At 38.5% G+C, this 23,540-nt stretch overlaps 1 protein-coding gene across 3 annotated transcripts in view; it reads right to left on the bottom strand.

The window, feature by feature from the left end:
• The window catches only part of anks1b (ankyrin repeat and sterile alpha motif domain containing 1B), a 221,870-nt gene that overhangs the window by 131,631 nt on the left and 66,699 nt on the right, over window positions 1–23,540 (bottom strand). For 2 of the 3 annotated variants that reach the window (XM_073868022.1, XM_073868029.1), the window contains exons 4-9: window positions 19,781–20,077; window positions 16,171–16,246; window positions 12,932–13,033; window positions 9,269–9,391; window positions 7,713–7,894; window positions 6,073–6,189 (exon numbers count right to left, since the gene is read on the bottom strand). In XM_073868022.1, the coding sequence (XP_073724123.1) occupies window positions 6,073–6,189; window positions 7,713–7,894; window positions 9,269–9,391; window positions 12,932–13,033; window positions 16,171–16,246; window positions 19,781–20,077 (897 nt within the window). Of the gene's footprint in view, window positions 1–6,072; window positions 6,190–7,712; window positions 7,895–9,268; window positions 9,392–12,931; window positions 13,034–16,170; window positions 16,247–17,165; window positions 17,240–19,780; window positions 20,078–23,540 lie in introns of those variants that run through there. The other variant, XM_073868031.1, reaches the window with a different exon arrangement.

Below are 23,540 nucleotides of genomic sequence, written 5' to 3'. Positions count from 1 at the left end.
TCTTAAATTTAGGTTCAATAGTTTCACTTTAATTAGATATTCCATTGGTATTTAAAGGGATAGTTCACTTTAAAATGAAAATTAACTTCCATAGCAGGAACAAAAAAATATGATGGAACTTAATGGGTACGTCAACTGTGTGCCTACCATCATTTATCAAAATATTTTCTTCATCATTTATCACAATACTTCCAAAATATATATTTTTCCTACTATGGAAGTCAATGGTCACTTACTGCTGTGTGTTTACCATCATTTCTCAAAATATCTTCTTTTGTGTTCATCAGAAAAAGGAAATTGAGACAGGTTTAGAACAACATGAGGATCAGTAAATGATGACAGAATTTTCATTTTAAAGTGAACTATCCCTTTAAAGGAGGGGTTAAAGGTATTTCATGACTTATTATCACAATTAAAGAGTTGGATTTCTCATGCAAAACATGGAACCATTAACTCTTTCCTCGCCAGCATTTTTTTTTTAAGTTGGCACACCAGCATTTTTCATGATTTTCACAAAAGTTTAATGCCTTCTAGAAAATGTTCTTCTTAAAATATATAAACATACAATATATCAAATGAAAGAACAGACTTTCTTTGAAAAAAAAAAAATCCTACTCTTTTTATCACCTCTCAAATATGGATAGGTTTCTTCAAAAATGCCAAATTTTGACTAAAAAGCTGAGATAATTCCATTTTTGTAAAGGACTTTTGATAGAGATCAGATGCAGACCGTTCCTCAAAACATACACGGACATACAACTGTTTGCCCTAAGGCGATACTTCCGGGTTTTATAGACGGTTTCAGCAGTAACAACATAAACACGCGGCTTTCGTGGTCATCACGTAACTTCCGGTAAACTCCGCTAAGAAAAAATAACAACAAAGTCCTTTTAAAGTAGTTTATTTATATAACAATCAAAATAAACAACACGTAGATTACATAGGAACCCAAAACATTTGTTATTTTCGATGAGGTATTTGTTTAAGAGTTCAGTTTCAGCAACTAGTCAGACCATTAAACAACCAGAAACCGGAAGTAAAGTTCGGACCAGACACTTATCGTGACACCGCACGTGCGCCCGATGAAATGGTCTATAAGTTGCAGAAGTGCGCCTGGTGGATAATAGTGGTATTGCGGAAAGCCGGAAATACTCGTCATTGGCAGGGAAAGAGTTAAGATGTATGATGGAGTATTTCTGTGCCGAATGCACTTGGTCTGGGTTTGTATACAGTACGATTTTTCGACTACTGAATCTGTTGCGCAAGCAGTGCAGGAGTAACAGTGGAAGTCCTTATATGGGCATTTCACCCGCAATAGCGCATACACACAACAACCAAGAGCTGACACGAAATCAACGTCAACAAAGAAGTGTGTTGTTGTTGTTTGTGAAGGAAATTTAAGCTTGTTCAGCTTGAACCCAGCATTATGGAAACAATTGATATAGTTTGTTTATCCGGGGTAGCAGCGAAGTTGTGCGCGTCTGTTTGTTTAACGCTGGATTTCGTTGAAATGGGGCGGTCACAACCGGGTCATGAGTCGCAGGCGGTAAGTAAAACTGCATCAAAAGTCAGTGTTTTTGTTGGCAATCGGTGCGTAAGTGCATATAATGTAAACCACATGAACATATAGTGAATCCTAAATTATCCAGAAATAGTGGGATAATTTTTTGTATGTGTTGCATGCTCATGACTGGCTCCACCCATGGCACGCCTCCAAGACCTCTGCTTTGTCGGAAAGTAGTGGTACAGCTAATCTGTCTCTATAAATCTGATAAAACTAAAGAGTCTTTGGAGATGTGAAGGGTGCAATACTAGTCTATAATAGAAATTAGGATTAGGATAGGATTAAGACCGGATTTAATAGAGGCAACATTGACAAACAAGTAAGCAATAAACTAAAGGTAGTCATCCACACATACTCACAGAAGACACTTCCTAAGGGCCAGGGGGAAACTGGAGGTATTTTGAGATGGAGGCGACAAACATAACATAATGGCTGTGTCCGAAAATTGCTGCCTTCTGCAATGTTAGGTTTACTTCCTGCCTCCTGAGATCTTGTCCCACAATTCTCTGCGTGTGCGTGCATGAGGAATGTGATTGGTCGAGGTTGAAAAAATAAAATGGCGGCTGGAGCACAAATTTAGTGTAAATAAATGTATATTTTCACTTTTTACACCTTTTTTAATTGCATTTCTAGCAATAAATTAGTATCTGAGTTTTTATGTTATTAGTTATCACAAAGGCCTCTCTGTTTATATTTCAAACACGCTTCCTTTGAAGTGTGTCTGAAAGCGTTTGTCTTAGCTGCCTTCATGCCTCAAAGTCATTGCCTCATGAGGCAGTGAGACAACAAGTCACCTGCCTAAGTTTTCGGACGCAGCCAACTACTCTCCAGAAAACTTTCTTATGCAGGACGAACTGACATCACAGTCTATGAAGTTCACATTCTTCAGCCGTCCTAATTAGCTCCCAACATTTAAAAAGGAAGCACAGAAACCCTATGTTGAATGAAGTCACAGTCGAGGCAATTTCAATGCGAGTCACGGATGCATGAGTGAGATAAAGCCGTGTCACCGGAGAAGGAAAATTAAGATTGAAACAAAGATGACGAAGGAAATGCTTAGAGCTAACATCCCCCATACCTCTTTTTTCAACGTCTAGCCTTTTCTTTCATATCGATTTAGTTTTATAACACTATAGGAAACAGTGCAACAACAGCACCATTATGTCTAATCCAAACATTTAGCATCAATAACATGAAAAGTCAAGGATGTCGCTGCTCACAAAAAGCTGCATGCAGAAGACCTTTAAACATCTTATATGAATGATTTTAAGAGCATAACTGCACAAACGCCAGCATTTAGTGATGGTAATAGAGGTAAATTAGATTTTGATTAGTTAAATTGACCTTAAAACATTTGTATAAATCATCCATTAATAGGGTGTTTGAGTCGCGTTGCTTGCTGCATCACTGAATCTGTATATTTATATGCAGCATGTCCTTCTCCTGGATTTGGCTCTAAATGAGCTCATAAAATAAAGGCTGTCGTTTAGGATACTTATTTCTGTGCTGTTTTCAGAATGATCTATTAAATGGCAAATACTGGCCATGCTCTGCTCCTAAATCACACTGCTTGGACAGCCATTGAGAAGGGACATAACTTTCCTCCAACACACACACATATACACACACAGAGCCATTCAGCTCAATTACATCAGACAAATGACATTACGCACATGAAAACAAGACTTTCAAGAGCACTTACGCCAGTATTAGTGGCTTTTGTAGATAAACACTCACCTAAAGGATTATTAGGAACACCTGTTTAATTTCTCATTATGCAATTATCTAATCAACCAATCACATGGCAGTTGCTTCAATGCATTTAGGGGTGTGGTCCTGGTCAAGACAATCTCCTGAACTCCAAACTGAATGTCAGAATGGGAAAGAAAGGTGATTTAAGCAATTTTGAGCGTGGCATGGTTGTTGGTGCCAGACGGGCTAGGACTGAGTATTTCTGCTCAGTTACTGGGATTTTCACGCACAACAATTTCTAGGGTTTATAAAGAATGGTGTGAAAGGGGAAAAACATCCAGTATGTGGGCAGAAATGCCTTGTTGATGCTAAAGGGTCAGAGGAGAAAGGGCCGACTGATTCAAGCTGATAGAAGAGCAACTTTGACTGAAATAACCACTCGTTACAACCGAGGTATGCAGCAAAGCATTTGTGAAGCCACAACACGCACAACCTTGAGGCGGATGGGCTACAACAGCAGACGACCCCACCGGGTACCACTCATGTCCACTACAAATAGGAAAAAGAAACTACAATTTGCACAAGCTCCCCAAAATTGGACAGTTGAAGACTGGAAAAATGTTTCCTGGTCTGATGAGTCTCGATTTCTGATGAGACATTCAGATGGTAGAATCAGAAATTGGCGTAAACAGAATGAGAATATGGATCCATCATGCCTTGTTACCACTGTGCAGGCTTGTGGTGTAATGGTGTGGGGGATGTTTTCTTGGCACACTTTAGGCCCCTTAGTGCCAATTGGGCATTGTTTAAATGCCACAGCCAACCTGAGCATTGTTTCAGCCTACCTGAGCATTGTTTTACCTATTTGCCAAATTGCCCTGTCCAACGCAGACGTTCTGTGAAGTCTAATGTGTAAACATTACTGCCGTTCAAAACAGAGATTGCAACTCTTCCCAAGTTCAGGGCAACTGCGTGACCGTCAGAGTTTGCCATAGAAGTGAAAACAACAAAATACGGACCGTGGATATGAAGTCATAACCCACCATTGTTTACAAATTCAACACTGAGCTCGCCATGTGGCGAATTGGAGGTAAAGCGGTAATCTCCTCACTAAGTTTACGGGTATTTTGGTACTGATGTGTAAATTATATCTTACTGGTAAAAAGCAAAACGTCACTGCATGCGTGAACAACACATTTTTATATTTACTGGTAAAGTAATTCTGGTAAATTCATAGTAATTTACCAAAATGGCTATTGATGCTTGAAAAATATATACCATGAGGTTTAAAAAAACGTACTGCTTAAAGGGACAGTTCACCCCACAACATTTTCATTTTGGGCTGAACTATCCCTTTAAATACATATTTCATATTAAAACCACCCAGAAACCGCTTGTTTTGATTGCTACTTATAACTGTGAAAATAACTAAAAATGAATTTCAGCACATTTGCTTGATTTTTATGAGTCTGTCTTGTTATTTTGGCTGTGCTTTGGAAGATATAAAGAGCTATCTGGGATGCACACACAGCTACAGGACATCAGATCTTATTAGAGCAGAACCTACAGTATGACAACTGGGATTGTTTGTATTAAATTCTAAGTTTGTCTTGATCCACCAACAAAGAAAGAAACATACAGATCTTCAAGAATCATCTAGAAACAGGGTGCTCGGTCCCCACACAACCAGATGAACAGGAACGTTTGTTTGTAAACAGTAATTTCATGCGCAAAGCAGACTCTAAAGATGAAAGCGATTATTTTGATCTGAAAACACGTAAAAAGCGTGTTTGCTTACTGCAGCAATGGGGGAAAACTGCAAACAAAAGACGTGTTTGCGTAAAAGATGGTGAAAACAAAAATGCAAAACAACTAAGCGATTGGGAAAAACGGCATGAATGGGAAAGCATTGGCAACAGATGCCCGGTCTCTCTCTCTCTCTCTCTATTTTCTCCCTCTCAATATTTTCTCTATGTTATTGCGCAGTGCTGTGACGCACCTGTTTTGATGGAGACTTAGATCTGTCAATTGGGAAGTGGGTGGATATCCCACGCCTTGCACTTTATGAATTCGGTGTCTCCTAGCAACTACGAGAACCCCTCGGAAACCGTGTGCATGTCTGTCCCTGTGGAGCAGAGCCAGTGATGGAGTTAAGGGGGTTTGTTTGCGGGTGCCCAAGAATCATTCTCGGCTCAAGGAAACCCAACTCCTTCCCGGAGCTCGATTTCACCCTCCCCCAGCCCGCTGACATCTTCAATTGAACATCCCTGTTTCCATGGTAGCCGGAGGTCTCCTCACATGCTGCAGGTGGGCGGATCAGCGTGTGACATGATTACACTTCCTGTGGGATAATGAGACTTCCTGTGTGAGGGAAGGGGATCCCTCTTCCTCATTCTGACACGCTCCATGGCATTAGACCACAGACAAAGACTTGTGTGAGATTCCTCCGCACAAAATCTAAAATTTGCATCTGTCCCACATAAGCTCTTTAATACAAAAACTGGCAGAATATCTATAATACTACCAGACAATCCCAAACTATTAACATTTGTGACCCCCGTCTGTGAAATCCAGAGTAAATTCTCAATGTAATTATGAGATTAGGAGCATCAAAGTTTGATTTCACATTAATTTCAATCTTTGACATGACCTTTCTCAGTGAGTATTAAAGAAATCAAGTTTATATTTTCACAGAATGCTCTTTACATTATGTAAGCTGATTTTATGTAGTAAATGACTTTAGTTGTCTGGGGTGCATTTGGAGCCGTGTGAATTACAGACTTTCTCAAAACAGACAAAGTATGTGAAATATGTACCTGAGAAAAGCCCAAGTTTCTGCAGCCATTGCAAGGAGTGAGCGCCTCCCAGAGGCCTGATGGACCACAGCTCTTTTCCTCTTCTTCCATCGCCGGGGGCAACGGAGGAGTGGGCCGCTGTAGCCGGATGAAGAAACGCATACAATTGTTTAGTGTCAGCAGCACACATACAGTATGCTGGGGACTATTTGTTAATACTTAAAACGCACTGTATATTTGTATACAGTGTCAAAGTATACTATAGTACTTTTTTTTTAAATATATGCTAATTTTCCAGCTCCCCTTGATTTTTACCGTTTTGGAATCCATTCAGCTGATCTCCGGGTCAGATTAGACCATTAGCATTGCGCTAAAAATAACCAAAGAGTTTCGATATTTTTCCTATTTAAAACTTGACTCTTCTGTAATTACATCGTGTACTAAGACCAACAGAAAATTAAAAGTTGTGATTTTCTAGGCCCATATGTCTAGGAACTATACTCTCATTCTGGCGTAATAATCAAGGACTTTGCAGCTGTAGCATGGCTGCAGCATGCGTAGTGATATTACGCACTGACGGAAAATAGGTATTAAGGGGACTATTTTCGGCTGCTGCGTAATATTATTCCGCCTCCTGCAGCCATGTTACAGCAGCAAAGTCCATGATTATTACGCCAGAATGAGAGTATAGTTCCTAGACATATCTGCATAGAAAATCAAAACTTTTAATTATCCGTCTGTCTTAGTACACAATGTAACTACAGAAGAGTCAAGTTTTAAATAGGAAAAATATCGAAACGCTTTGGTTATTTTTTAGCGCAATGCTAATGGTCTAATCAGATTCAATGGATTGTGCTAAGCTATGCTTAAAGTGTTACCGGCAGACCCAAAGGTCAGCTGAATGGATTCCAAAACGGTAAAAATCAAACGTTTAACTCTAGGGGAGCTGGAAAATTAGTAATTTTTTTAAAAAGTGGAATGTCCCTTTAAATAAAAGTGTCATCCACTTACATTTAAATTTAGAACCCTTTAATAGAAGTTGCAAGTAATTTCAAACTCATGATCTACGTTAAACTTTACTGCATGTGACTGCAATTGATCCTATTGGCTTGTGAGAGTGTCCGTGTGCATGCATGTCTCGGTTTGTTTATCTGTGCTCTGAACATCTGCGATTGATTCATCTGGCACAAATATATTCGATTGTATCGATCGAACAAGCGTGTGATCCACGCAGTGATTCAGTCACTGTGAAAGCTAATGCGTGCCATAGCCACAAACAAATAAACTCAGTATGCTGTATAAGCTCACATTCTCACTTACATAAGATTAAACACAGCTCATACCGCAATATGATGAAGTCATATTGAAATCAAGATTCTATTTGTGTTCAATAACGTCAGCGATTAAATCTGGAACTGTTTTACAGCTATGAATATGTATTGTGAGATTATATAAACTGAGTAGATACACAGTGCTGCATACAGTGTATAGCTCTGCCCTCTACTGGTCATACTGAAGAACCACACATGTGGCTCATTTATTACTCGAAGCTCCTTAAGTAATCTTTAGGTTGTACCTAACATACAAATATGTGCATTTATAGAAAATTTTAGATCCAAATTAAATCCAGAAGGATTCCATCATTTATTTTCCAAACACACCTTGTTAATTCGAGTGAGGGTGCCGTTCCTATCTTCGTCAGACAGACGCCCGCTGCCGAAACTCTCCATGGATTGAGAGTGAGAAGATATAGTTTGACAAAGTTCCTCAAATGAGCAATCCTTATCACGACAAACCTTTATTTCATTTAGCAACTTGGACAATTCCCCTGTTACTGCATCATCTACAAGAGAGAGATAGAGAAAGAGAGTGCATGTGTATGATATAATACTCTCAAGTCATCAAAATGACCTAGCTTTAATAAATAATTACATATTGTCAAACTCTTTTCAAATATATACTGTTTTTCTGTCTTGCAATACTGGCATGCTTGTTTTGCCAACACGTGCTGAAGGAGGTAAACAGCTGTTTTGTAATAATTATTAAATGCTTCCACAGCTGGAATGAGAGATTCTGCACTGCATCAATTGACCAGTAGGGGCGCTGTTGACTGCACTGAGAGCTCATACACTTAATAAATCTAATCGTGTGAAACATTTACTCTCTGTTCGCATTTTTCTTTTATGAAAATAATAAAAGACAAATTTTAAACTGAGAATTACTGAGAAACACTAAATTAAGTTATTAATGTATAAAAACTGGAAAACCAATGGCCAACAATATGCTGCAATACAAACCCCATACCACAGGGTGTCGCCCTATGCAGTAAAAATTATTATTAATATTATTGAAGTTATTCTCTCTGAGCCATGAATGAAATATCTGTCATCAGTTGCAAATTAAACAACAAATATTACATTTTAATTAAAATTTATCTTATATGTATTAGTTATTTGATAACTGTGTTAAAGGATTAGTCCATTTTCTTAAAAAAAATCAAGATAATTTACTCACCACCATGTCATCCAAAATGTTGATGCCTTTCTTTGTTCAGTCAAGAAGAAATTATGTTTTTTGAGAAAAACATTCCAGGATTTTTCTCACTTTAATGGACCCGAATACTTTTTAACACAGTTTTTAATGCAGTTTATGATCCCAAACAAGGCATAAGGGTCATATCCAGCGAAACGACCGTCATCTTTGTCAAGAAAAATAAAAAATATGCATTTTTAAACCACAACTTCACGTAATGCGCCATCACGTCAAACTACGCCCCGGTGTTTGGTTGTGTGTTTCATATATGTAACACGTGACCTTTCCACGTCATTACACAATTACCTGAGGTCACGCTGGCTCCTCACACAGCTGGAGGAAGAAGAGAAGTTGTGGTTTAAAAGTGCATATTTTTTATATCGTTTCGCTAGATAAGACCCTTATGCCACGTGTAAGATCGTTTAAAGTCCTTTGAAACTGCAATTTTAAACTGCATTAAAACTGTTATGTGTTGGGGTCCATTAAAGTCCATTAAAATGAGAAAAATCCTGGAATGTTTTCCTCAAGAAACATAATTTCTTTTCGACTAAACAAAGAAAGGCATCAACATTTTGGATGACATGGTGGCGAGTAAATTATCTGGATTTTTTTAAGAAAATGGACTAATCCTTTAACAACCTAGTTGGGCCTTTTATTTGTTAACAACAGACATACAAAATCATACTTTTATGTCTCAGAGATGGAGAGGGCACAGGTGAGGGCACAGAAGTGCGCGGCGTTGGTACTGGACGTTGATGTAATAGCTCTTCTTGAAAATCCCCTTTGTCATAATCTGATATCATATAATCTAAAAAAGAGAGATAGAGAGAAATTGATTAATTCATAGTATGCAGACAAGCATGCTGATATTACCTAAAGCTGGGGTTTAGGCCCAGGGGTCCCCCAAAAGTTTTTAAGGGGTCCCAAGAAAGTTTCAAAGAAAAACAAAGTCTTCCGTGCCACCAATTATTTAAGTTTGCAAACAATTTGCTGCCTTTATAATATCACAATTACTGTTTATTTAACACAGGTTAAAGTTTCTTTATACAAACTATGGATTTATTTTATGAAAGGGTCCCTTGTTAAAGGTTTATCATAATGTGGGGGTCCCTGCCATCATAAAGTTTAAAAACTAAAGTAACACACTACCAAACACAAAGCTGTATTCTTGAACACAAGAAATGTGCATGAAAAACAGCAGACAGTGTCCAAATACAGGACCTGAATGAAAGCAGGTATGGGAGCAGAAAATGAAATATCCCTGTGCTGTCACAGTCCAATCTCAGATCTTCCAAGAGTTTATTATTAACTCAAATCTCATCTTCTGCTCAGACATCCATATTAATTTATATATTGCATTTCATAAATTTTTTTTTGTTTATGTGTGTTTATGTGCTTTCATTCTTCCACTCTCTTTTCAAAACATACACTTTATGTTGGTGAAAACCAAAATATTTGTGGTGGCTATAATTACAGCCCCAATGTAGGCTACGCAAGCCACATGATAACCGTGAAAACAACAATAGTATCACAGCTCTGTCAAAAACAGTACATTATAAAACCACAGCAACCGTAAGATTGGAATCTTTCACACTTGGAATTTTGATATGAGAGTAGGAATAACTTTACTGTGAACTTTGTCCTGGAGAATAAAAGGGACACTAAAGGGATTAAGCATCAGATGTGTCAAAAGAAGTAACAGGAGTCCTGGATCTTAAAATCACATCTTTGTTACTATTCAATATATAACACTGGGTTTAATGTGGATGGGAAAAAAGCGAGCTAAAAAGAATTTAATTCTTAAACCATATAACCACTTCATATTCATTTATAAGGGTGTGTTTTTAAAAGCAAGAATTGAATTTTGGATTCTCAGGGGACCACCCTTTTGTGCAGTACGATACTGTGTATGGAAAGTATTAGTCAGACCAATTCATTATGTAATGAGATTTTACAATCCTCTAAGATGTTAAAAAAGAGGAATAAAGTAATAGCGTGCATAACAATGTACAGTAAACATAAAAGGCAGCAAATATACTCAAAAAACATTATATGAGAACAAGGCCCGTACGGTATTCAAGACAATTTGCAATAGCTTAAAGGCGGAGTCCACGATGTTTGAAAAACGCGTTGGAAAAGGAGACGGGCCGTCTACCAAAACACACTTATAGCCAATCAAATCAAATCAAATGCCGGGTTGCGTATGTGTGGGGCGGGTCTATCAACAGAAGGTCCAGATTCTATTGGGGTAGGGGCGTGTTTGTTTAGGTGATTTCAAATATCAACATTGGCTTTCAAACATCATGGACTCCGGCTTTAATTATGTGGTTAATCACAATAAGTCGCATACAAAGTAAAAGTTTGTTTTGCATACATGTATAAATTTAAGAAACATATTATATATATATATATATATATATATATATATATATATATATATATAAATAAATATATACACACATGTAAATGTTTCTTAAATGCATGGCAGCCCTTATTGTTGTTTTGTTTTTGTGTGGAGAGTCACGTGGCCTGTATTTTGGGTACCTCATGCTCTCCTGTCTTAAGTCTTGACCCCGCCCCCTTGTTTCCTTGTTAATTATTAAGTGTGTTTGTAGCAGCTAGGAGGCTGCTCAGGTTGCAGCAACAGTACAATTTGTCCAATTAAAAGTTGTTCTATCACTGAAATAATTTTAGAGACATTATTTAAAGGTTAAAAACACGACACAGTGTTGCTTTAAGTTCTCCCCTAGTTAATGCCCTTGTGCTGGATCTTACGATGATGTTGTTATTTCCTGTTTTGTCTCATCCTGCCCTGCTAAGTGTCACATTGTGTTATTTATTTGGATTGTTGTCATTGTTTGACCCCTCGAGGGTGTTTCTGTTATAATAAAAGTCTTTTTGTTCAAGAGCTGTCTGCAATTGGATTCTGTCCTCCCCATACATGACAGTGTGTGTATTTACTGTATATATGCAATGATTACACAGAAGACACACACATACACTCCCCTAAAGGATTATTAGGGACACCATACTAATACTGTGTTTGACCCCCTTTCGCCTTCAGAACTGCCTTAAAGGAACAGTATGTAAGAAATGTATATCAATTAATCATAAAATGGCCCCGATATGTTACTAGACATTAAGAAATCATTCTCATTTTAAATACTTATATCACTCACAACAGTGGTCTGGCCAGGATTTTGTCATTTAAAAAGTGGATTTGCAGCCCTCAACTGATGTTTATGTTGTCATTTTGTGTATTGGCCACCAGTTTTGTGATTGCAGTACCAGTTTTGGCCACAATCCTTTAATTCTACATGGCATTGATTCAACAAGGTGCTGAAAGAATTCTTTAGAAATGTTGATAGGATAGCATCTTGCAGTTGATGGAGATTTGTCGGATGCACATCCAGGGCACGAAGCTCCCGTTCCACTACATCCCAAAGATGCTCTATTGGGTTGAGATCTGGTGACTGTGGGGGCCATTTTAGTACAGTGAACTCATTGTCATGTTCAAGAAAGCAATTTGAAATGATTCGAGCTTTGTGACATGATGCATTATCCTGCTGGAAGTAGCCATCAGAGGATGGGCACATGGTGGTCATAAAGGGATGGACATGGTCAGAAACAATGCTCAGGTAGGCCGTGGCATTTAAACGATGTCCAGTTGGCACAAAGGGTCCTAAAGTGTGCCAAGAAAACATCCTCCACACCATTGCATTAATGAGAAACTGAACAGGTGTTCCTAATAATCCTTTAGGTGAGTGTATATTATGCAATTAATCGTTTGACAGCCCTAATAATAATAATAATAATACAAAATGTAAAAAATTTAAATGATAACAACATCTTTGTTTTACATTCTTTCTGGAAAAAGAAAAAGGAAAAAGCACCCCTCTCTGCTATCTCCATTGAACTAAAACTCTGACGACGCATAACTTTTTGAAGTATTAAAATCATTCAGTTATTGCAAACGACTGCTGTATGTGTATTGTGAAATGCACATTTGCTGTATTCCTATAGTTTCTGTTTATCTTGCACCCCTAGTAGGAAGTTTTTTTATATGCTTTAGATGCATAAAAACATTCCTTAAAATTTCAAAACAGTATTGTGAAGATTTTGGCCAGACTGTATCAGAGATTCCTCACACACACACAAAAAAAATGACTATTGTTCTCGATCTAACATAAACTTCCTGAAATGAACTTTTATCAATTGGTAAGCATTTGCTTTCTGATCTCCGCCAAGAACACTCTCTATGAACAGTTTGTGCATGTGTGTACGAGTATAAACATGTGTTTATAGTGTTGATGTCTTCAAGTCCAATGTTGAGTCTGGACAACATTACCTTGTATAAGAGAAACAATCTGTTGGGATTTCTGAGATGGATGCTCTCTCAGTATCTCTAAAGCAGTTCGGCCCTGGCAATCTCTTATATTGGTATCAATTCCTGAAAGAAAAAGAGAAAGAGAGAAAGAGAGAGTATTAGGAGACAGCATGAAGAGGTCAAATGCAAAGCCTCTAAGTGCGTCTGACATGTTTTCTTGTAAATGTAATTGTATCAGGCTCTTATGTTTGGGTTCAGTAATTTCACTTTAATTGCAATAAAAAGGTTATTAGTCAGTAATTGAAATGCGTCATTATCACAAATGTCACAATAGTCATATCCAGCCTGATCTCACAAAACATCATACATATTTTACGAGTTGGCTAATTCGTATCAATTCATGCTAAGCCAATCGTGCAAAATTGTACGGCAACAAAAACGAAGCACTAACCCCAACTTCACAGGGGTCAAAGCAAATTGTACCAAAACTTACGAATGTGGTCATATGAATTTATACAAATTAGCCAACTCGTAAAATATGTACAAATTCTCGTGAGATAGCGTTGCCATATCCTTGGTATTTATTACTTTTGACTGTCTTTCGCTGCAAAACCCTCCAAGTCCACTTAAAAAAACCTCTCTAGTTACTCTTCAATGTCCTTTGTGAATAAAGGTAAAAGGCAGGGCTTTGAACCAGATTTTTTCCCAATTGGTCCGTTCGGAACAGAAACAGTATTTAAACGTTTCCGGTTTTCGGTTTAACAACCCTAAAATTGACGTTCCTGAACCGGTTAGAACAAATAAATAAAGTTCCAGAATTGGTTAATAACGTTCCATGTGAGCTGTGGGACATACAAATAAGTAGGCTGATCATTAGCTCTTTCCCCGCCATTGACGAGATATCTCGTCAATCAAGAGAAAACGCTTCCCCGCCAATGACGAGTATTTCCGTCTTTCCGCAATACCACTATTATCCACTAGGTGGCGCCCTTCCGCAACTTTTTAAAACCGGAAGTATTGCCCTATGACAAGCTGCTGCATGTCCGTGTCTGTTTTAAAGATCGCTCTGAATGGGATCTCTATGAAAAGTCCGTCACAAAAATGGAATTATCTCAGCTTTTTGCTCAAAATGTGGTGTTTTTGCAGAAACCTACCCATATTCAAAAGCTGATTACAAAAGAACCACTAAAGGTAGGATGAAACGGGGTTTTTTTTTGTTTGAAAGCAGAGGGTCTGTTCTTTCATTTGGTATATTGTATGTTTATATATTTGAAGAAGAACATTTTCTGGAAGGCATTAAACTTTTGTGAAAATCATGAAAAACGCTGGCTGGCAACTTTTTTTAAAAAACGCTGGCGGTGAAAGAGTTAAGACATCAAACTTAAATTATTAGTCAACATAATTTTCTCTATCTTATCATCAAACATTAAAAAATGCTACATTATGTAAGTGGCATAACTGTAATTCTGACATGCCTACATTTGTTTCAGCCTTATACATGAATTAAGAAAAGGACAATTTCTGCACTGTTGTTTATTGGCAAACAACTTAAACAAATGTTTTTATTAGAAAAAGAATACTGTGGCATTTCGAGATCATTTTGTTTGTACGTGTCCTGTCAAGAACAGAAAGATTGTTCGCTTGCTTTTTAAAACGCGTCTCTCCGTGTGTGCACTTTTGAGTGCACTTTAACGCGCGCACACACAGTTGGAGGACGAATTCCAAACGCCGCTTCGGAAAGAAGATGCCGCATAAACAGTCGCTCCACATAAAGTGTCAATTACATTGTTTTTTAGTGCTTTATTCGCCAAATGTATGTTAATGGACTACAGTATGAGACACAGTAGCGCAACTCTCTCTTAAGTTTATACATCAAGAGTTCTGATCTTTGAAGGGCATAGGGATAATCACATTTGATTGGAGTTGGACCAGACACATTCAACCACATGTGCATCTGTGCGTACAGAAAATTGCTCACTTTAGTGTCTTTTTGTGTTTAAATTGATTAAAATCACTTAAGAGTTAACATTTGCAAGCCTTTGAAACACGTGCAAATGATCAACTTTCACCCCATTTATTAATCCGCAAATCGCATGCGAGCTGAACCGTGGGTCGTGATCTGTACGGTTCACGGATCAACTGCGATCCGTTACCCACTAATTAGTATTAAAAAAACTTCTTTTTTTTAAATGTACCTCTTATGATTGAGCATAAGAGACTTGGGCTTGAGTAAGCTACTCGATGGTGGCAAGCTTCTCATTTCTTTGAGTCAACAACAACCAGAAGTAAACTTCACTGAGTATTGCACAGAAATCTTGTCAAAGAACGAAAAAAATAACGGTATTAACCGGTTACCATTAATTTAAGTAAATGATTCTTTTCGGGAACATATATTTTTTGAACGTTTCTGGTTTCGTTTCTGTTCCTTGCAAAACATCAAAAGTTTCTGGTTTTCGTTTTCGTTCCGTGAACCGGTTCAAAACCTTGGTAAATGGTTCAAAAATGTAGTCACTATCATAATATATTCTATAAAACCATCCTTTAGCTGGGTAAAACCTTTGGACAATGGCCGGTCATCCAATTTTTTATCCTTTGCTGAAAAGTCGTCATGCGGTTTAGTGGATTCTGCCAACAAACCGGTATTTCTGAATGGCCTAAGGCAAAGATTAAGTGGATTTGAAGCAAAGGTATTGGATGAACGTATAATACATCCCAAGAGGTTTTTGACGGAGGTAGCGTTTAGCAGCTTTGTTGAATGTTGTTGAATGTTTTTTCCAATTTATACATCTATACAAGTACATAAACCTCAATAAACATTAAATAAATAAATACATCAATAAAACATCACTTCTAAATCCACATCTTCATTGTAGAAGCCCAAAACTTTTTGCTTTATTTTCCCCCAAAAAAAAAAAAAAGGGAAATCCATACTTGGTCTTTACTCTACTAATAAATCTCCAAAGACCATTATAAAAAATGAAAACTTTATTACAGTTTTTTTACTAAAATTTTTTCCCAAACTTTTATGAACAGAAGATACCCAAAGCCCTTTCCCTACAACAGGAAGTTCCCAAATCTTGACTTCCTGTTCCACAGCTGGCAGTTACAAACTGTGTTAGGTAGGTCACAGGTCACACAGGAAGTTAAAACACACAGTGGCTTTGCAAGACATATATATCACACACACACACACACACACACACACACACACACACACACACACACACACACACACACACACACACACACGCAATCCTTACCCGATTCAAGCAGGAGCTGAACTACATCCATCTTTCCATAGAGAGCGGCTTCATGAAGCGCACTGCCTTTCTCCGTCTAATAGAGAAAAAGAGATAAAACCTCAAAGTCTGAAGCGTAAACTCCACCCATAAATCCTAAAATGGCAATTACATAAAATGACATCTTTACTGTTTTCTCAAATCCGGCCGTCACAGTCTATGAGTGAGTTGAAGTCATTTACTTGGGCGACTGGCAGGGTAGTTTATATCGTGCTCAACTGTAAAGTACTTAACTACACCCAATTTAGCTCTGGAAACATTTATTCAATGTTCTACAATTAACGGCAATTGCGCTGTGAATTTACGAGGCTGACTGATGGGAGTGCCTGGCAAGTGCGGAAAACAAATGAAAAGAGAGAAAGGGTAAGAGAGCGTTTCATACGGTTGAGCGGGATCACTTTAATAGGCCACCGGGAGACCCTGCATGGTACCCAATTGATCTGATCTGCCTTCACTGTACCACATGCATCCATACGCTCTCCCCTACTGCTTCTCTTTCTGAATCTCTCCGGATGATATGAGTGATGTTACATGCATTAAGCAAGAACGAAAGTGATTCATTAGCATACTCTGGTACTTACAGTAAGTCAACACACATATACTGTACTACTAAACTCGGTACACAATTAATATCTGACTTTATAGGGACTTTATGAATATGAGCCACAAGCTACACTGTCAAGTTTACAATAGCAGCCGTAACACTCCATTCTGTTCCATGTAGTTGCCGTCTTATTGTTTATGAACACAAGAATGCATCCTGTGAAATGCCTGTACGTTTTCTGACAGTCTTTGAACAGAGTTTTATAACGGCATAATGCAAACAGGTACAGTACATTAGGTTACACAGATCCACGACGAGTGCTGATACACTGAATACAAATATACTGTAAGCCTTCACATCTTTATCCCGATAAGACCGTATACATGCAAAGAAAGCATCTATTGTTACTTACTCAAAGAAAACACGAACAAGGACAGATGTAGTTAAGAGATTCATTGTAAAACTCCAGTCCAGATCACTATTTTAACTAGAAACTAGTTCTGAATGAGTTCAATATGACCACTTCGATGCCCACTGTCGTGTTACTCTGAGTTCTGAACAGGGTTCGAGATGAGCGTTGATCACGCCCAACAAAAGGAGAGGAAGTTGGCCCTTCTCCGCTCAATGGGGACCACTTCCTGTCCGGTTTCCCATGGTGATTAGCCATTGATGTCACCAGAAGGAAATCGATTTACTCTCACTCTGCTTCCAGGAATTGATAGACAGCATGCAGATTGTCTTCCTATCTTATTCCCTCTCTTTCTCTGTCATTTTTTGATTCAAATTTCCTAGTTTTCACTGGCATGATTGGCTTGGAAACCATATTGCCAAAAGTGTCAATCCATACAACACATTGATGTGTAAATACATACATTACAAGGGAAATTGCAATAAGGGCATAAAATAGTCTACAATAAAAAAGGATTGAATAAAGAGAGAGTTAGGGAATCCAGAGATCAAAGCTTACTTTGAACACAGACACATTCACATCATGGACCCATTCAAAGACAACCCAGCACTGTTAGATGATAGAAAAATGAAAATCACGATCTTGTGTCCACACAAACAGCTTTGACGTAATAAAATACGGTAGCTTTATTTTACAGTATACATGTACTTACCAGTTGTACATATATGGTAGTTATTTTGTAACTCTAGATAAGTACTGGGTAATACCAGACACTGTGTATTTATAATATAACTAACAAGAAACACTATAACTTACAAATGTATGTTCAATATACACTCACCTAAAGGATTATTAGGAACACCATACTAATACTGTGTTTGACCCCCTTTCGCCTTCAAAACTGCCTTAACTCTACGTGGCATTGATTCAACAAGGTGCTAAAAGCATTCTTTAGAAATGTTGGCCCATATTGATAGGATAGCATCCTGCAGATGATGGAGATTTGTGGAATGCACATCCAGGGCACGAAGCTCCCGTTCCACCACATCCTAAAGATGCTTTATTGGGTTGATATCTGGTGACTGTGGGGGCCATTTTAGTACAGTGTCATGTTCAAGAAACCAATTTGAAATGATTCGAGCTTTGTGACATGGTGCATTATCCTGCTGGAAGTAGCCATCAGAGGATGGGTACATGGTGGTCATAAAGGGATGGACATGGTCAGAAACGATGCTCAGGTAGGCTGTGGCATTTAAATGATGCCCAATTGGCACTAAGGGACCTAAAGTGTGCCAGAAAAACATCCCCCACACCATTACACCACCACCACCACCAGCCTGCACAGTGGTATCAAGGCATGATGGATCCATGTTCTCATTCTGTTTACGCCAAATTCTGACTCTAACATCTGAATGTCTCAACAAATCGTGTCTCATCAGACCAGGCAACATTTTTCCAGTCTTCAACGGTCCAATTTTGGTGAGCTTGTGGAAATTGTAGCCTCTTTTTCCTATTTGTAGTGGAGATGAGTGGTACCCGGTGGGGTCTTCTGCTGTTGTAGCCCATCCGCCTCAAAGTTGTGTGTGTTGTGGCTTCACAAATGCTTTGCTGCATACCTCGGTTGTAACGAGTGGTTATTTCAGTCAAAGTTGCTCTTCTATCAGCTTGAATCAGTCGGCCCATTCTCATCTGACCTCTAGCATCAACAAGGCATTTTCACCCACAGAACGGCCGCATATTGGATGTTTTTCTCTTTTCACACCATTATTTGTAAACCCTAGAAATTGTTCAGCGTGAAAATCCCAGTAACTGAGCAGATTTTAAAATACTCAGACCGGCCGTCTGGCTCCAACAAGCATGCCAAGCTTAAAATTGCTTAAACCACCTTTCTTTCCCATTCTGACATTCAGTTTGGAGTCCAGGAGATTGTCTTGACCAGGACCACACACCCCTAAATGCATTGAAGCAACTGCCATGTGATTGGTTGATTAGATAATTGCATTAATGAGAAATTGAACAGATGTTCCTAATAATCCTTTAGGTGAGTGTAGGTTTTAGTACTTACAGGCAAGTGTGAATTAAAGACAGGCACTTATAGTTTACATATATGATAACTAAGCATGGGCCGGCTACCTCAATAGTGTTAAGCAACTCACACACACACAAGCATATTTACGACATCAACAAATGAAGACTTTTATTGATTTTAAATAAAGTACGCTTATTATTTTGTGACTGCTGGATTTCTTTTTCAAGCTATAAAATGATTTTTTTCTTACTAAGACTCTTACCCTCCTAAAATAAACCAATATTTTATTTATGAATCGTTTTTATGGCTGAGAACATCCCCGAAGGAAAATTTTATCCGATTTAGATCACTTCCGGCAACACATCTGCATCTCTAAGTATCCTCCTGAAACACAGGGGTAGTCCGAGGAAACCCTGGATTGAGGACAGAGTGTTCCTCTACTGCGTTCTCTCAAAACCACATAAATAATTCATCCATCAGAGTTTTATACCATTCACACTGTCTCTGACTCACTACCACAAAGGATTTCCATGGGCTGGTACGTTTAACATGTGAAAGAGGATATGGCAATCAACACTAATGCACACACCTGCGTGTTCACGTCCATTCCGGCCTCCAACAGCACCTCAGCGGTAGTGTGATGGCCATTTCTCGCAGCCAGGTGGAGAGGCGTGTGTTTGCGCGTGTTGCAGCTCATGAGGTTAGGGTGGGCGCTCAACAGCATGCGGACCACTTGCAAACGGCCGTATAAAGCGGCCAGGTCCAGTGGCGTCTCCCCTCGGCTATTCCTCATGCTGGGATCCGTCAGCTCCTGCAGTAATACGCGGACCACTTCGGAGTGGCCGTACTGAGCCCCGCAATGCAGGGCCGTCTCCTTCTCGTGGTTCTGTGTCAAAAGCAGAAAAAAAAGTGTTACCAATTTATGACCATGTTCTGTCAATCACCTGCCGTCCTAAATGAAAAGTCACATCATGTATGCTTTGCACATACTGTAGATGATAGGCATTGTTTACTATCATTTTATACAGCTTCACTGCATTAATGGAACAGATACTTAGACCGATCAATCCCATCTGGTTAAAAAGACAAATTACAGCCCTTGAAGGTGAAATTTGGATGCGTTAGCAAATAACTCATCATATTGTTAAGTTGGCAGTGCTGATTGTAACGAAGGAACAGAGAAAAAGAAATAAATTATTCATTATGTGTAAAAAAATCATTATGTTATTCATTATGTGTCACGGCTAAAGTCTTATAGAGGTTTCTGGATGTTATCTAGGTGGTTGCTAGAGTCAAAAGAGTTCACCCCAAAACCTCTATGATATTCTGTTTTTTTAGTAAATATGGCACAGTGACCTCCATTAATATACACAGAATATATGTATGTACATTAGGGCTGTAACAATAAATCGCGTGTCCTATTAAAAAGACCTGTTTAAAATCGATTCTAAATCGCAAGGCTGCGATTCTGTGTTTCATGCGCAGCTTGTGTGTTTACTATGGGGTTTTGTTCAGTAAGAAGTCAATCTAATTATGAGTCGGAGTCGTTTTTAACATGCATTTAAATAAGCAACACTCGTTAAACAAAATCATTCAAAATATTCTTTATTATCATGAAAATACCTGAAACAATCTGAAGAATGGCGATATAAATATTCTTCTAGATATTTCCTGGAATAGCGTTTGTAATGCTACTTCTTCTGTGGCACAATTGGAGTTTCTGCACGAGAGCGCCCTCTGGCTTTTGAGTGTGGCGGCATTTCCCCTTAATTCATTCGAATTCATTCATTGAGAAAACGCGCATTTGCACGTTTAATCGTTACAGCCCTAATGTACAGCAAACAATCCCTATAGTGCTACTTAGCACTGAAGTCTTTCATGTTGTGACAGTTTTGCGCAATTAACTCTTTCCCCGCCATTTACTGGTTATATTTATATATATATATTTATATTTATATATTTATTTATGTGTGTGTAATCGGATCTGTATGGAAAAAGTGGTATCAACCCACCCCTAGTAAAACGAAGAAACTGAATCACACACTCGGGGGCTCTGTGATTCATGTGACTGCCACATTTGGGCTGTATTCAGGTCCAAGTACTCACGAAAGACATAAGTTTGAGTGTCATCCATGGTCAATTCACATTCATCGACTGTGCACTTGAAGGACTTTGCGGCATGGCATTTAGCAGATTCTGCCAACAAACTGGTATTTCTGAATGGCCCGAGTCTGGGATTAAGCAGTTTTGAAGTGAAAGTATTTAATAAACGTATAATATGTGCAGAGAGCATTTGGTTAATATTAGGGGTGTCACGATTCTCCAAATCCTCGATTTGATTACATTTTCGATTCTAAAGACACAAATCGATTCTCGATTTTTACCTTTTTTTAAAGCACAAAAAATGCTATGCCATTTTAAGACTAGAGTTTTATAAAATATAATATCTGACCTTGAACCTGGAGATGCCCTGCTATGTTAGTTGTGCTGCCAGTGGAAAAATATGGTACACGCACATACCTGATAAAACGAAACTTCCTGTCAGATGAACATTCCTGTCGGTACTTTGTACCTTGTCATTTAAACGCGAGCGAGAGTAATGACGAGTTTATATGGACACAAACTAATATTATGTCGGAGTCCACTGCTTATGTTGTAAGTAAACATGCTGCACAGTTTTTTGTACATGCATATCTGAATTTTCAGCGCAATTGATGAAATAGGATCGCGCAACTTTCACACGCGTGACGCTTGCAAAATGAAACTGCGGAGACCAGCCGCTTTAGTTTCATCAATGAAAGGCTAAAATTGTACACCGTGCACTGAAAAAAATTATTCCTTGAATTTAATCAATTTTTTAAGGTAAGTGGTTGCAATCAATTTATTTAAGCTACATTTAAACAAAAAAGATTAGTAAAGTAAAATAAAATATAAAACTTTTGTTTAAATTGCAAGTTGCAACCACTTACCTTAAATTTTTTTTTTAAATTCAATGAATAATTTTTTTCAGTGTGTGTTCGTGCCAGAAGTCAGAAAAGACGTAAAACATTGTGTTCAGTACCTCAGATTAGATAAATGGGCGTAGAAAAGGCAGTCTCCTGTGGCTGTTCGAACACATTCAACCATGTGCGTTTACACTAGAGGTCTTCTCGGGTCCAAAGAATTGTCCCCGACCCGAAATGACCCGAATCACTTCATACCCGAACATTGACGCACACAGGCGAGAGAGTTCGGGTCTTTTCGGGTCCGTTCAGAAAAAACACATTCATTTTTAAATTACCCGAGACCCGATTCCGCTATTATTGTACCCGACCCGTGTCCGAGGCACATGTGAAACTTTTAGACCCGAACCCGATCGGGTCTCGGGTCGGACCTCGGGTTTTCGGATCTAAGTGGACCCGTGAAGACCTCTAGTTTACACCACAAAAGCTTGGCAAGCCGACCAGACATGACATGGCGGCGTGGCAGCATCGACGATTCCATTTTTTAATTCGAAGTTCGAGGTTGTGACTTAATTTCGATCGATTTCGATTTAAAATTTAAATTGTGATACCCTTAGTTAATATCATTACATGTATCTCATGATTGACGAATGTGGTGTTTTACAGCGTTGCATCTGAGCTCTTCATATACCGCATACCTTAAATTCAAGTCGCTTGAGAAAAAAGCATCTTCCAAATGCATAAATGTAAGCATCACAAACTTATATATCTCAAAAGCACCCTCTACTGCCTGAACCACACTACATTGATTCTCAGAGACTCGGGGTGCTCCAAAAAATCCAGGGGATTGAGAAATGTGCTGTTATGTCTATAAAATAAAGACAAAAGCTGCAGGCCAGTCAATAACATCCAAAGCTTCGACGAGCAGTCGCTTATTGAAGCAAATGGGTCCCTTAATTAACCAGTCATGATTTAAGGCGATAAGAGACTGAGGTCCCTAAAGCAGCAAAGAGAAACAGACCTGATATCTCTTTGTTGTACTCTCCTCCCTGCCTGCCTGTCTTCCTTTAATCTCTCGATTTCAGGCACAAGCATCAAATAAATACACACACAGTCATTTCCTGCACGCATGAGAGCAAACTCTATTGTGTGAGACTGCACACAAAATCCAGAGAGACACTTTTTGCATCCATATTGTTTGAGTCCTATCAGTTAATATCCAAGACAGCCTGTCATGATCAAATGGCATGAAATTTTTTAGTGAATGAACTGTCACATAACAGACTTATCTGGCGTGATCAAGACTTCCAGAGACATAAAACATGTAATTGAAGTCAGGGAAAGATAAACTTGAGCAACAGAAGTGCTTTGTTCGCATCATCTACTATCCCCAAATGAGGACCCTGT

This window comes from Misgurnus anguillicaudatus, chromosome 1 (genome assembly GCF_027580225.2).
Source record: "Misgurnus anguillicaudatus chromosome 1, ASM2758022v2, whole genome shotgun sequence".
Classification (NCBI taxonomy): domain Eukaryota; kingdom Metazoa; phylum Chordata; class Actinopteri; order Cypriniformes; family Cobitidae; genus Misgurnus; species Misgurnus anguillicaudatus.
Note: the sequence above shows the minus strand (reverse complement) of the source record. Positions and strands in the feature narration are given on the sequence as shown.